The following is a 16,058-nucleotide window of genomic DNA, read 5'->3' as shown; positions in this document are numbered from 1 at the left end:
GCATCTACCAATATAGCTAAGACTAGAAGTTAGGGATACCAAGCATTGATGCCCCTAACTTTCTTCCATCCAACCCCAACACTAGTCAGCATTGCGCGTTGTAGTAGTCGGAGTTGAGGCATACGTAACACGTGACCCAAACATCTTAGTCGATGAAGATTTAAAACCTTACCTAATACTCTGCGTCTAACCTTACGATTACTTACCCGGTTATCCCAGCAGATGCAAGCAATATTTTTAAGACATCTGTGATCAAATTACTAGTAGCTTACGAGTATCTTCTGCTCTTAATGGACATGTTTCGCTGCCGTAAAGTAAAACAGAACGAACTACCGCATAGTATACTCGTCCTTTAATTGGTAAACAGATATCTTACCTTCGCTATAGGTGACGTAAGTTAGCAAAATCCAAAAGCTGTGTATTCATTAACAGGTCTAGTTTTAAAATTCTAAGAATTTTCATTATTTTGAAACACATACATGAATGAAGAATATTATTTTCCATGAATTCTCTTCAAGTTCAACTGTCATAGATCCCATTCAAACACTAAAAAATAAACATGAACCTTCCCGAATCGATCTCCTTCAAAGGAATTCATTATCAAACTGTACAATTATATAGATATATCAATAGCATATAAATTGACGATTCTCCGATTCACTAACAATCCTGATTTCTTATGGGTTATGAGTAAAACAAAGTATTTTCCTTAAATTTGGCCGTTTTCATTGAAGGACCTGAGGAGAAATTTTTTAGATGGAAAAAAATTATTTTTGTTCATATGGTGAGATTATAATTTATGAACGACCTTTGAGCAATGCTAAACTGACCTTGAGAGTGTACACTTAATAACTAGGACCAAATGAGGGTTATAAATTAGTGTGAGAAGTTCGAATTATGATTTACAGATGATAGTTAAGGTTAGGAATTAGATTTTAGGTTTTCATCACAAACGGACATCATCTATAATGCCGAAACTCTATTTATCCAAAAATGGATGAGTGAGTTTCGCGCCAAAATTTGAGACCTGTTATCTTATACGTGATTGGTTCGTCCATAAATTATAATCTCGCCATTAATACATTTTTCTTAACAACTTAAAATTATTTTATGTTTCTACTTTATGAAATTAGATATTCAAGTTAGCTAGAAAAATTGCTCATAACTCACTGAGAAATTATCATTCAATTGGTTCTAATAATACTGATAGTATAATATATTCAGTTATTATGCCAACTGTAAGTTTCTACTAATACTAAATGTATATTTGGATTTGATGTAAATAGTCTATTGAAAATACAAATTGAAAGGTTTGGACTGCTAAACTTCAATTAGTTGTAGTAATTTACTTCTACTATGTAAGCAGTTTCTAGTTCAGTTTACAAACTTCATAAATATGTATATGATAATAGATATTTTATTAGTTGAGATCGTGAGTCAAGTGAAGTTAGACCATCATCGAAAACCTGGAAGCATTGGACGGTCATTTCGTCCTATTGTGAGATTCCTCAGCAATGCGCATCCACGATCTCGTCTCGCGAGATTCGAACCTAAGACATATCAGTCTCGTAAGCGAGTGCTTAACCTCTAGACCACTGAGTCGGTCGACATCCAACGGTGTTAATGTCTAACTTCAGCTAATTCACGAAATTGGGCGACATACCCACCAGTGTTTTCATTTGACTCATCTCAACTAAGAACTACTATAATATCCACCAAACCCCTCCTGATAATAATAGATATTTGTCAAGTAGACTTTTATAATCTATTGTTTACCGAAATATCATGGGTATTGGTTTTGTAAACAAATACATACTTAACCACCATTTATTGTTATTACTTCTCTCAATGTATGCGAGTCCATGCACATATAAGTAGATTGGTAAACATTTTGGGATTTGATAGGATCATTTATTCATTGTTTGAAATTTCGGTGATGCATGAACTTCATTTTTTTTAAAACGTTGTCCGTTGCTGAGCGGTATATTCTGTTAACCGTCAAATCAACCATTCAGCTCAACATAAAGCTGTTGCGATTGAAGTAATAAAAATCAATGGGAAGATTCAAATAACCAATACATATGATTTAAAATTAACCTCATTACACAAGGCAATGGTTATCTGGACTCATTAGCTAGGTGGATGACTCAATGATGTTTGAAGTGAACAGTAATATGTTCAAGTCTAAGAGTAAACATCAATTCTGAGATGCAACTACATCCAACTGACGACTCCTAAATAAAACTAAATAAGTGTCCTGGATTCTAGAGCTAGTCATCAACCATCTTTGCTCAAGAAACATATAGGTAAGACAGTTTATCAAGAAATAACCATGACAAAATTAACTCCATATTGAAGGCACTCATGTAATGAACGAGAACACAGGTGGGGAGAACCAAATGTATGTGAATAAAAAGTTACAGAATCTCTTAGTAAAATCTGAGAACCATACAATAAATACTTCATTTGCAAAATGCCAATCAATCGTCTGTGATTTGATTGTTTCTTCATTTCCACATCAGTCATTTTTTGTTCTCATTCTCTTTTCTTTGGTCTTCTTAACCTTCTGCTGTCTGGTATTTCACTTTCAATTGATGATACATACTACTTATATCTATCGACATCAGTAGCACACAACACACTCACTCTTAACTTTAAACTGATTTTAATCAGTGCATAAGAATGATGAAGAATCTTCAAGAAATTGTAATAGTACTTGTTGAAATCATGAGTCAATTGAGGCTTGACCACCATGGGAAACCTGGAAGCACTGGACGGCTGTTTCGTCCTAGTATGGGACTCCTCATCCTCACCCTCATCCACGACCCCGCGGGATTCGAACCCAGGACCCATCAAGTTCGCGCTAGGCGCTTAACCAACTAGACCACTGAGCCGGCACTCAACGTCTAACTTCAACCAGTCCACGATGGGAAATGAAATATAGATAGACGGATAAGTAGTTTATCAGTAGTCATTTTTATGGATTGATTTGTAAAAAAAAACAGTGTAAACATTACTCCAATTGATGTAATCAATCAACTTTGTAATTATGATTCAATTATTCTAACAGTATTTAAATTTGTTTTAGATAGAATCGAATGTAATCTTTTACAATCTTATTCCAGCTAAATTGTTGTGGATTATTGAATGGATCTGATTTTGATGATTCACCTAATTTTCAAAGAAAAGTACTTTTTAATGAACAAAATTTCGGTATGTTCATAATTAATGGTCTATAATATCAAATCAAAAATTTCTAGAAAACATATGTTACATAAGATTTGTGGTTATATTTAAAATTAACATCTAGTGAATAAGCGCTCGCTCACGAGACTGATAGATCCTGGGTCCGAATCTCGCGAGGCGGGATCTTGGATGCACACTGCTAGTTAGGAGTCTCACAATAGAACGAAACGGCTGTCCAGTGATTCCAGGTTTCTAGCTTCAATTGACTCATAATCTCAACCATTGAAATAAACGTTCGTTTAATACATTGATTTTCAAACGATGGAATTGAGTTGTTCAACAAAGTCTTTATAATGATGGCTGTAAGCTGAATTTCATGTTAGGACGGTGATTTGTAGTTCATATGGATGAGTTTGACGGAATTTTGTTCTCTAAGTTGTATGGTTTGGTCATGAAGCTTTCATCATTTTTGTGAACAACATCATCAGCGTAAACTTCAAGTATAAGTTAAGTGTCCCAATTTTTATGTAGATTTCTTTTGAGAAAAAATTATCCTTGACTGATTATTTTTGCATTTAGGGTTGAAAGTCACTATTGAATGGCATAGAAGTTATTCCACAGTCTGAATGATTCATATCAAGTATCAGTAAATTATGTCAAAGACAAATAATCTTGAATGCACGTTTCACCCTGTTTTGAACTCATCCATCAGTTAGTGTGCTTTCACCTCTTTGGTGATATTTATAATGCAACCGAGATTCAGTAAATATTTCTTTAAACTTCATACTGTTATCTACTAGACTACTGGGTTATGATAGTCAAGATTATTATAAATTCATGATTGTCCATTTTTGTGATTATTGCTCACTAACAAGGGGTTCGTTCAAGTGATCTGTATACAAAGGTAGATTAATTACTACATGACCTATTGTAAATGACAGTTTTATGCAAACCCTAACTAACATGATGATTTGAAATGTTCCTAAATGATGAGATTTCGTTTCACAAGCAGTATGATGTATGTCAGAGTCTAACGGCTCAATTGTGGCTAAAATCCGGGAGTTCAATCAATAAAGTCATAGAGTCAACATTGTATAGCGTTACGAGTATGTAACATTAGGAAATAGTAAACTAGGACACCTAGTTATCAATGGCCTTCCAGCCTATGTGAGTTTATGCAGAAAATTCCCTTCAAACTATTAGAAAATTTCCGGTAAACTACTAATATGACACCATTAAAATATTTTACTAACCTGTACGTTAATTTTAGATTTCAAATAATAAAATATTCCAAATGTTATGAATACATATTTTGATAATAAATAACTACCCAAAATTGTTAACTAAGAGCGGTAAATATAAAAACAATAAATTGTGTCATGATGAAAGGTGGCTAGCAACGGAATCCAGGACGTGCGTGTCGTCCTATTTGGGATTGGTCGGCTAGATGTACCTGCACGATGGAGTTGATGTTCACCCTAAGACTCAAACTCAGTACCGTTTGCTTCAAATGCCATCGCGTTATCCACTTACAGGAAGATTGAAACAAACAATACAAAATGAATAAATTGTGTTCTCTGAACTATTCAGTAAAGCAATTTGCTATGCAAACTCTCAGTCTTACATTCATATAGCTTCATATTGAAACTGTAAGGAGGAAATAGATATTTTTAGAAATTAACTGTTTGATATAATTTCTTTTTGACAATGATAGATTTGAAATATCCTATTCCATGTTGTAAAATGGATGCTAAATTTGTCGTTCTTGATCCAACATGTCCGGGAGAATTTAACATTAAGAATTCAAATATTCATGAAGGTTGTTGGGTGAAACTACGACAGATAATTGGCTTCTATGGTGGAATGATTGTGATTTGTGGATTAGTTGTAATTTTATTCCAAGTAAGTATATAATTGTATGATAAACAAGATAAGGCATTTTAATCACCATGTTAAACTGTAGTTATAATAAGAATTATGGATTAGTGATAAGTTATTCAGTGATATTAATTGTCTTATATCTAATTTGGAAACTGTGATTTCTCGAATCTCAAACGTTTTCTGCCCTCTCATTGAGATTTCAACAAGTTGCTACTTTGTCCTTTCGATTGAACTTTGACGAAGTGGCATAGTAGAGAGTAAACAATTAGGTAATTAGTATTTTTGTGTAAAAAAATTTTCATTATGAACTGAAATCATTTGGAGAAGCATTTATAAACACAGAGAAGTGGAGAGTTATTTCACTATAAGATGGTTGTTGAAGGCAGTCAGCTGGAAACCCTGGGTTTAGGTTTCGTGCTAATTGACACTCGTCAGCAAGGCTCACCTGTGATCTTGAAGGAACTGACGCTCCCTGATGGATTCGATCTCGTGTCACCCAGCTTCACAGTCAGAGACGTTACCACTAAGCTATCCGTCTCTGACTGTAAAGCTGAGTGACACGAGATCAAATCTGTCAGGGAGCGTCAGTTCCTTCAAAATCACAGGTGAACCTTGCTGAAGAGTGTCGACTAGCACGAAACCTAAACCCAGGGTTTCCAGCTGACTGCCTTCAACAACCATCTTATCACAACATAGTGACGCAATGTCGAGTCACCTAGACTAGTGACCACATTGCAACTTGGTCGATAGTATTCGATGTGCAATAAGAAGGACCTGACATATATGACACTGATCACCACCCAGTGATCAACCAATTGTAAAGCTATTTCACTAGTTCAATAATCCTGAATAGTGAACAATGATAAATTTGGATGACATCAAAATCAATTCATTTCAATCTTCATATAAATACCATATCAGTCAATGGGAATACAATATTTTACTATTGAAGACTTTGATTAACTTGTGGTTTATACTTCCTCTATCAGTCATTGTCATCAATGAGCATCTATGTTACCTTCGATTAGATCGACTACTACCTAAAATTTCAACCTATTAGTTATTGAGCACGTAATTTATGAACACATAATAATATCATCTATATGTGACAACAATTGAACTGGCTGAAAGTCTCTAATGATAAATGTATCTCCTTATTAAAATGCATAGAATATTCATCTTAGTGCGATTTGGTTAAAACTGTAAGATACAAACGAAAATCAAAATTGTTATTTTTATGGTGCATCACATATGAGTAGTGGTAATAATAATAATAATAATAATAATAATAATAATAATAATAATAATAATAATAATAAACTTTTAATGGTTTAAATGCGTAAGAATATCTGAGAAGCTGATAGTCCTGAAAACATAATGTTTAGTCATATCTTGTTACTAATACCAATGCACGGTTGTGTAAAATCTACAACGTATAGACAATTATGGCGATCAAACTTCATCTTAAATTTCTCTCTGTTTTAAAGATTTCAAAACAAAGAAATATTGGTAAATTATAAAGTATTTGATAAAAAAATATCTAGAGATCAGCATTCCTGTTAGCAGAAAGATCACAGTCGATTGAATAGTCCTGGATCGAACTCCTAACCACATTCCTTTAGTTTTAATCAAGTAAGAATATGTTCTCTTATAAGTGTAGAAAGTGAATCCTAGATATTGATCAAGTTCGTTAGTTCTCAAGAGTAAGTTTACTGATTGCTGCACGTTGAAATGATCAAGCGAGGGCTTTTCCATCCTTACAGATAACACTTTTTGGTAAGAATATAATTTATGGATGACATTTGAGCAACACCTTAGTGACCTTGAGAATGTCCACCTACTGACTAAAGCTAAATGAAGAATTTAAATCATTGTGAAGGATAAAGATTGTGATTTACAGTTGATAGTCAGAGATAGAGCTTAGATTTAGGGATTTTATCATGAACTGACATCACCTAAAGTGTCAAGACGCTATTTAGCCAAATGGATGAATGAATTTCGTGCCGAAATCCAAGACCTGTTATCATAAATCTGATTGGTTTGTCCATAAATTATAGTCTCGCCGGGAATTTCATAGTTTATAATTAATAAAATATGTTAATTTGTATGTTGTTCATTGCATATCATGAAAATAAAATAATTGAACAATGAAAATCATTGATAAGAAATGCCAAACATTCTTCTGGTCAGTCAGTATCTGTTTAAAGGTAGTAGTAGTAGTAGTAGTAGTAGTAGTAGTAGTAGTAGTAGTAGTAGTAGTAGTAGTAGTAGTAGTAGTAGTAGTAGTAGTAGTAGTAGTAGTAGTAGTGAGAGAGCAGAGAGAGCAGCAGCAGCAGCAGCAGCAGAGGGCAGCAGCAGCAGAGAGAGAGAGAGAGAGAGAAGCAGCAGCAGGAAGCAGCAGCAGCAGCAGCAGCAGCAGCAGCAGCAGCAGAGCAGCAGCAGAGCAGAGAGAGAGAGGCAGCAGCAGCAGCAGCAGCAGCAGAGCAGCAGCAGCAGCAGCAGCAGCAGCAGCAGCAGAGCAGCAGCAGCAGCAGCAGCAGCAGCAGCAGCAGCAGCAGCAGAGCAGCAGCAGCAGAGCAGCAGCAGCAGCAGCAGCAGCAGCAGCAGCAGCAGCAGCAGCAGCAGCAGCAGCAGCAGCAGCAGCAGCAGCAGCAGCAGCAGCAGCAGCAGCAGCAGCAGCAGCAGTAGCAGCAGCAGCAGCAGCAGCAGCAGCAGCAGCAGCAGCAGCAGCAGCAGCAGCAGCAGCAGCAGCAGCAGCAGCAGCAGCAGCAGCAGCAGCAGCAGCAGCAGCAGCAGCAGCAGCAGCAGCAGCAGCAGCAGCAGCAGCAGCAGCAGCAGCAGCAGCAGCAGCAGCAGCAGCAGCAGCAGCAGCAGCAGCAGCAGCAGCAGCAGCAGCAGCAGCAGCAGCAGCAGCAGCAGCAGCAGCAGCAGCAGCAGCAGCAGCAGCAGCAGCAGCAGCAGCAGCAGCAGCAGCAGCAGCAGCAGCAGCAGCAGCAGCAGCAGCAGCAGCAGCAGCAGCAGCAGCAGCAGCAGCAGCAGCAGCAGCAGCAGCAGCAGCAGCAGCAGCAGCAGCAGCAGCAGCAGCAGCAGCAGCAGCAGCAGCAGCAGCAGCAGCAGCAGCAGCAGCAGCAGCAGCAGCAGCAGCAGCAGCAGCAGCAGCAGCAGCAGCAGCAGCAGCAGCAGCAGCAGCAGCAGCAGCAGCAGCAGCAGCAGCAGCAGCAGCAGCAGCAGCAGCAGCAGCAGCAGCAGCAGCAGCAGCAGCAGCAGCAGCAGCAGCAGCAGCAGCAGCAGCAGCAGCAGCAGCAGCAGCAGCAGCAGCAGCAGCAGCAGCAGCAGCAGCAGCAGCAGCAGCAGCAGCAGCAGCAGCAGCAGCAGCAGCAGCAGCAGCAGCAGCAGCAGCAGCAGCAGCAGCAGCAGCAGCAGCAGCAGCAGCAGCAGCAGCAGCAGCAGCAGCAGCAGCAGCAGCAGCAGCAGCAGCAGCAGCAGCAGCAGCAGCAGCAGCAGCAGCAGCAGCAGCAGCAGCAGCAGCAGCAGCAGCAGCAGCAGCAGCAGCAGCAGCAGCAGCAGCAGCAGCAGCAGCAGCAGCAGCAGCAGCAGCAGCAGCAGCAGCAGCAGCAGCAGCAGCAGCAGCAGCAGCAGCAGCAGCAGCAGCAGCAGCAGCAGCAGCAGCAGCAGCAGCAGCAGCAGCAGCAGCAGCAGCAGCAGCAGCAGCAGCAGCAGCAGTAGTAGCAGCAGTAGTAGTAGTAGTAGTAGTAGTAGTAGTAGTAGTAGTAGTAGTAGTAGTAGTAGAGTAGTAGTAGTAGTGGTAGTAGTAGTAGTAGTGGTAATATTAGTACTATTAGTATCAATATTAATAATAATAAATCTAGTTTCCCCTGCCTTCCTTCACTGCTAATTATGTATTATCTTCACCCACTGTGATATAGATCATTTCTGATTGTTGAAACAAGCAAGTTGTTTTGATGAACTTTATTTTTTTGGGGGCGGGATGTGAAGAATTTTTTCACATAGTTATTTACTTGTTAAACATTTAAAACAAAAGAATCATATTCTTAATCAAAGGTCATTATTACAGACTAGTAAATAAGAAAATATAGGTCATGGGTGGACACTATTGAAGAGTGTCATACTGAAATGAAACAGCATCTAATACATCAATTGTTATTGTCGTTTTCCTGTGGCTGTTGTATTATTATAAAATTATTCCTTATGGTATCTGTTAATGAATTCTGACATTATAGTTTGTGTTTTAATGCAATAATAAACATTTGAAAGTCCAGAATCGGAAAAAAAATCCAGTAACACTATGCATTTAAGTGATTGAGTTGAAAAGTTACACATATTCAAGCGTTCGAATTTCTTCTATCTGAAGTTTGTGCTGATAATGTCGTTCAGAAGAATGATGAAAGCTCCACGAACAAACCATCTAGCTCAGAGAACAAAACTCCATCAAAATCATCCACGTGAGCTACAAATCTTCTTCACCATCACAAAATTAACTGATAGTGGGAAAACAATTAACAATAGCCGAACACGAACAGAGAAAGTCCAAGCACAAGCTGAATATATATAAGTAAACAAGCAAGTGAAGAAAAGCATAAGAGCCGACAAGAAGAAATACGTGGAAGAACTCGCAACGACGGTGGAAAAAGCTGCAAGGGGAAGAAATATGAAACAAATTTACGATACAACGAAGAAACTAGCAGGGAAATACAGTAAACCAGAGAGACCGGCCAACGACAAAGAAGGTAGGCCAATCACTGAAATTCAACAACAGTGGAACAGATGGGTAGAATACTTCGAGGAACTCCTGAACAGGCCGGCTCCAACGAATCCACCGGACATTGAAGCAGAGTACACAGATCTTCCTATAGATGTCAACCCACCAACGACGAAAGAAATCAGAATGGCCATCAGACAAATCAAGAGCGGGAAAGCAGCAGGACCAGACAGCATACCAGCTGAAGCACTGTAGTCAGACATCGAAGTAACTACAAGCATGCTTTACCCTCTATTCAAAAAGATTTGGGAGGAGGAACAAGTGCCAATGGACTGGAAAGAAGGACACCTCATCAAGATTCCAAAGAAAGGAGATCTGAGCAAATGTGAAAACTACAGAGGCATTACACTAATGTCAGTACCAGGAAAAGTCTCCAACAGAGCTTTGTTGAACCGGATGAAAGATGCAGTAGACGCCCAACTTCGAGATCAACTAGCTGAACTACAGTGCAAGGTCGTTCATAGAGGACAGCTGACAGATGCATTCCAAGTAAGGACCAGAGTCTGACAAGGCTGTCTACTCTCTCCCATCCTCTTTCTTCTGGTGGTTGACTGGATTATGAAGACCTCGACATCTGAAGGAAAACACGGCATACAATGGACAGCTCAGAATCAATTAGACGATTTGGACTTCGCAGATGACCTAGCTCTCCTATCGCATACACATGAAAAGATGCAGATGAAGACAGCCAATGTAGCAGCAGTCTCTGCATCAGTAGGCCTCAGCATACACAAAGGGAAAACCAAGGTCCTCAAATTCAAAGCGGAGAACAGCAATCCAATCACCCTTGATGGCGAAACTCTGGAAGATGTAGAATCCTTCACATACCTGGAAAGCATCATCGATGAACAAGGAGGATCACATGCAGACGTAAAGGCGAGGATTGGCAAAGCAAGGGTCGCATTCCTACAGTTGAAGAACATATGGAACTCAAAACAACATTCAACCAATACCAAAGTGAGAATCTTCAATATGAATGTCAAAGCAGTTCTACTGTACGGAGCTCAAACTTGGAGAACTACAACAACCATCATCAAGAAGGTGCAAGTATTTATAAATGGTTGTCTACGCATGATACTTAACATCCATTGGCCGGAGACCATCAGTAAAACCATGCTGTGGGAGACAACAAACCAGCTCTTAGCTGAAGAAGAAATTAGGAAAAGACGATGGAAATGGATAAGACAAACTACGCAAATCGTCAAACTGCATCACGAGGCAAGCCCTAACTTGGAATCCTGAAGGGAAACGGAAAAGTGGAAGACCAAAGAACACATTATGTCGGGAAATAGAACCAGATATGTGAAGGATGAATAAGAACTGGAAGGAGCTGGAAAAGATTGCCCAGAACAGTGTTGGATGGAGAATGCTGGTGAGCGGCGTATGTTCCTTCACGAGGAGTAACAGGCGTAAGTATGTAAGTAAGGGAAAACATCGACACATACACATATAGAATAAATGTGAAATCATTGTCGTTTATTATATGTGTATTACTTTTTATCTTCTTAATATGAAAACTTAGGTAATTTACCTACAAGATTACATGGAAACTTATGTGTAATAATTTGTTTATCAGAATATATACATAGCAAACCGCCTACTGAATATTTGAAATTCAATAAGGAAAATGTAGAAAATTAGTTCAGCATTCCATTTTTGAATGCTCAATTATTGTTCAATAGATAAAATAGTCCGTTGTGTTTTGGATTATCTTTTAGAAATAGTTTCATTTTCAGCTCTTTAAAACAATAAATTACTTCTGAGCATAAGATTGTGGAGAATGTTGAGTTTTTATCAAGATTATGAACTGATCAGTGTTAGACTACCATTGGAAACCTGGAATCACTGGACAGTCGTTTCGTATCAGTGGAGAACTTCATTGTAATGTGCATCCATAATCCCTCACCAAGACTAATCAAACCCAGAATCTTCATTCTTGCACAAGAACGCTTAACCTGTAGACTAAAGTGTCGGCATCTAACGTTGTCAACGTCTAGCTTCAAGTTGGACATTGAGTTAGAGCGCCGACTCCGCAGTCTACAAGTTAAGCGTTCGCGCGCAAGAATGAAAATCCTGGGTTCGATTACTTTTGATGAGGTTTTGTGGATGCTCACTTCTGAGGAGTGCCATGCTAGGAAGAGACAGCCATCCAGTGCGTTCAGGTTGTCAATAGTGGTCTGACATTGGTCAGTTCTTGATTTCAATAAATCTTCACTTTCATAAAAAGGAGACAAATATGAATTTGTTTTGCATTTTATGACTGTTGTAACTGTGCAATAAACTAATAAAGCTTAATTCATAAAAGAAGGTAAAGACTACATTGTAGTACTGTGCATTAATTAATCAATAACTTAATGTATAAATACAACTTGTATTACTATAATTTCAAACTGATATAATCAACATATGTAACTCATTTACTGAGTAATATATTAACTTATTTATAACAATTGTGCAATTCACGATGATATGATTATTAGCTTACCGGTTGTATACCATGTTCTTCAGTTACTTACATCATATAGACGGAAAGTAATCTTTACGGCTATCATTTGTATCATATCAATTAGTATTATATACCTAAAAATTGCGTTTATAATTGATGGATAAATGTGTAGCAACCAATGTTATCTAGTCATTTACCTAGTTACTAGTCATTTGATTCTGTCGATCAAGAATTAGACAAACGTAGTATTTTTTACTGCTTAATGATTAATCATTTGTAAATATCTCAATTTAAGAGGAGGCTAATCACAACCAGGACAGCTAAGTAATAACAACTCAGATCGTAAATCTCTGTTAGACGGTCATGAATCCTAAAAGAGAAATTAGTTCCCCGAAGATTATAGGGGTTCATTGCTGAAACGTTCCAACGGCAACAAAACTGAGGTCATGTAGAATTTCCCACTGACTGTTTTCAATAGTTAATTCTTACTACTATGATTATCGACACCCTACATTTTCCCTCATTGGAAGGATAGCCTTTATATAGAATTTATTCATTAGATATCTTTTCATACTATACTAGCATGTTCCATAAATATTGTACTCTAAGCTTTGCGTGTTCATATAATTCTTCACAGAAGTTTCCTTCTGTCGTTCTCTTTTTTTTGTTAGCTTCTATTGATTATCGGAACAACAGTGATACTAACCACTGGATATCCTTAAAAGAGTCAAGGAAGTATCGATCATTACATTATTCAAAATGAAATATAATTTTCATACATGTAACGAGAAAAAGAAGAGTGTACTTGTATAATTCAACTATTGACTGTATTTGTTACTTTCTTAAGAAAAAAAGGGTAAATATTTCCGAAATTTTAGACCATCATGAAAAGCAGTAGTTTCAGCTGACTTCTTTATTGATTGCCTGAAAAACCCATTTCAATTCAATTTACAGTCTTTAAATGTTATTTTATCTTAAAAGAAGATGTCTGTCAAGTAAATGCTTGCCAAAATAAACAACATTCCTTGTAATTAAACAATTACAAAACACAATAATCTCCAGTATGATTTGAAATCATTTGTAGTACATCATTAGATAACAATGAAGCACTAAATAATTGTTTCTATTCCGTTTCGTGAAACTTATAACTGAAAACTGGAATGACTGTAAAACAATTATGTAGAAGAAATTTCACTGATTTGAATCATGAGTCCATTGAAGCTAGACCACCATGGAAAACCTGAAAGCACTGGACGGCCGTTTCGTCCTAGTATAGGACTCCTCGACAGTGCGCATCCACGATCTCGCACCCCGCGAGATTCGAACACAGAACCTATCAGTCTAGCGCCAGGCGCTTAAGCAACTAGACCACTGAGCCGGCACTCAACGGCGTTAATGTCTAACTTCAACCAATCCACGAAGTTGCGCCACCGTACACCATTGTCTTCAGTGAGTTCCTATCTCACAATTGACCTGGTTGAACTCCACTGGTAACGGATTTTCACTAGAACTCCAGGAGTATCTCTTGAAGTCAGTCACTAGTGAAATTATTAGTGAAACTATAATTTATGGATGCCAAATGACTTTGGAATGTCCACCTACTTACTAGAGTTAAAAGAGAATTATAGACTAATGTGAGGAATTAGAACTAGGATTTACAGTTGAACGTTAGATTTAGGAATTAGAGTTAGAGCATTCATCACCGAAATGACATCAGCTATAATGTCAAAATGATATTTGTTCAAATGAGTGAATGAATTACGCGCCAACATTCATGACCTGTTATCTTAAATCTGATTGGTTCGTTCATATTCAGGTAACAAAATAGATCAGAATATCAATAAATTTTGTTTGTTGAAATAGAAAAAAGATTTTATTTATTTGAAAATATTGTGATCTGAATTTAGAGTAAAAATAAATAGACTTTTCTTTGTTAATCAATCACCTTGATAACCGTTATAATATAAATCTCAACGGTGATTGAAATCAGAAGGCAATAAAACGAGGCAACTACAGTTTATTAGCGGATAGTACAATTCACAAAGCTACAATCATATCAAGCGAATTTGAAGCAGTGAGACAAATGTGTGTGTGTGTGTGTGAGCAAATACAGAGTCAAATTTATAGCCAAATCTCATAAGGGCATAGCAAGGCAAAGCAAAGACTAATAATAGGATTTCAGTACATATATACATGGGGAAGAGATTGATTCATCGATCGTTATTTAAGCTAGAGAGATCAAGCGTACACGTTTATACAGACAAGATAGTGATCAAAATAGTACGAAGAAATATGCGTATTGTTACTGTTCGAATAACATTGTCTATTAAGTAAGTTAACAGAAGGGCTTAATAAAATTTTACCATAATCGAAATTGATTGTAGGAGAGTTGCGATAACGTGACGAAAACAAATTAAAGCAAAAATATCAACCAAATAGTATGGCCGATTATCTTACATAGTATTTATAAATTCTAAAGATATTTAGCTACATTAATCTATACTCTCTTCTGTCATTAAGTTAATTTCATATCATGAGTCAGTTGAAGGTAGACCACCATTGAAAACCTGGAAGCACTGAATGGTCGTTTCGTCCTCTTGTGGGAATCCTCAGCAGTGCGCATCCACGACCCATCTGATATTCATTTCATATGTTGACATCCATTAGAAATCTAATAGGCAGCAGGACGTATTAATAATGGTTTTATTTTAAATTTCAAATTGTTTAATCGTTTGCTTATTCAATGTGATAATTAATTAAGTAGTATATGAACTTCAGTCTTTAAGCTTAATTCGATACCACTAAATCAATAGATTGAGAATTAGTTAGTTAATTACCTAGTAGTGAGATTTGTTAAGGATAATGGTATACTTCGGAAGTGCGCATCCACGATCCCTCCTCGCGAGATTCGAATCTAGGATCTATCGGTCTCGCGCGTGAACGAAACGACCGTTCAGTGCTTCCATGTTTTTCATGATGGTTTGGCTTCAATTGACTCATGATCTTAACTATTGAAATGACTATAAAATCCACAAAAGCCCCTTCTGATACTCATTATGATATAGTTTAATTTTGATTTTTGCTTAGTGATTCAATAATTTATAACACATACTTACTCCTGTTACTCCTCGTGAGGGAGCATAGGCCGCTCACCAGCATTCTCCATTCAACCCTGTCCTAGGCAACCCTTTCTAGCTTTTCCCAGTTGTTATTCATCCTTTTCATATCTGCTTCTATTTCCCAACGTAATGTGTTCCATGGCCATCATCTTTTTCACTTTCCTTCAGGATTCCAAGTTAGGGTTTGCCTCGTGATGTAGTTTGATTATTTGCGTAATATATGTCCTATACATTTCCATCGTCTTTTCTTGATTTCCTCTTCAGCTGGAAGCTGGTTTGTTCCAGCATAGTGATAAGTAAATGTTATTGATTTGGGTGGTGATGAACATTTCAAATATAAGTCAAAATAAAGTTTTTCTTGTTTACAATTATTTTATACATTAGAAAAACAATTTTTTTAAATTAGCCATCTGAGATTAGAATTCAATGGCATAGATACAAATGATACAATAATCAATATGCCAAGAACTAGTCTAGTATATTATCCCCCCACCCCAAAAAAAGTAATTAGTTGTATATATTTGATTAGGAAGTAATTAATTATATACTTGATCCATCAAAAACATTGACAATAACATCATTATAGTAATTTAGATTGAACTAAATATAGGACATATTTCTCAGTTGAATGTACCTGTTTTTGTTT

General features: G+C 37.4%; 1 protein-coding gene across 2 annotated transcripts in view; it reads left to right on the top strand.

The window, feature by feature from the left end:
* The window catches only part of TSP66E_2 (Tetraspanin), a 35,008-nt gene extending 19,272 nt beyond the window's left edge, over positions 1–15,736 (top strand). For both annotated transcript variants that reach the window (XM_051209913.1, XM_051209912.1), the window contains 4 exons: positions 1,134–1,238; positions 3,126–3,213; positions 4,901–5,088; positions 12,965–15,736. In XM_051209913.1, coding sequence (XP_051075396.1) covers positions 1,134–1,238; positions 3,126–3,213; positions 4,901–5,088; positions 12,965–13,015 — 432 coding nt within the window. In that variant the 3' untranslated portion in view covers positions 13,016–15,736. The remainder of the gene's footprint in view (positions 1–1,133; positions 1,239–3,125; positions 3,214–4,900; positions 5,089–12,964) is intronic.
* The last annotated feature ends 322 nt before the right edge of the window (positions 15,737–16,058 follow it).

This window comes from Schistosoma haematobium, chromosome 1, assembly GCF_000699445.3.
Source record: "Schistosoma haematobium chromosome 1, whole genome shotgun sequence".
Classification (NCBI taxonomy): Eukaryota; Metazoa; Platyhelminthes; class Trematoda; order Strigeidida; family Schistosomatidae; genus Schistosoma; species Schistosoma haematobium.
The sequence above is the reverse complement of the archived record's forward strand: the minus strand, read 5'-3'. Positions and strand labels throughout refer to the sequence as shown.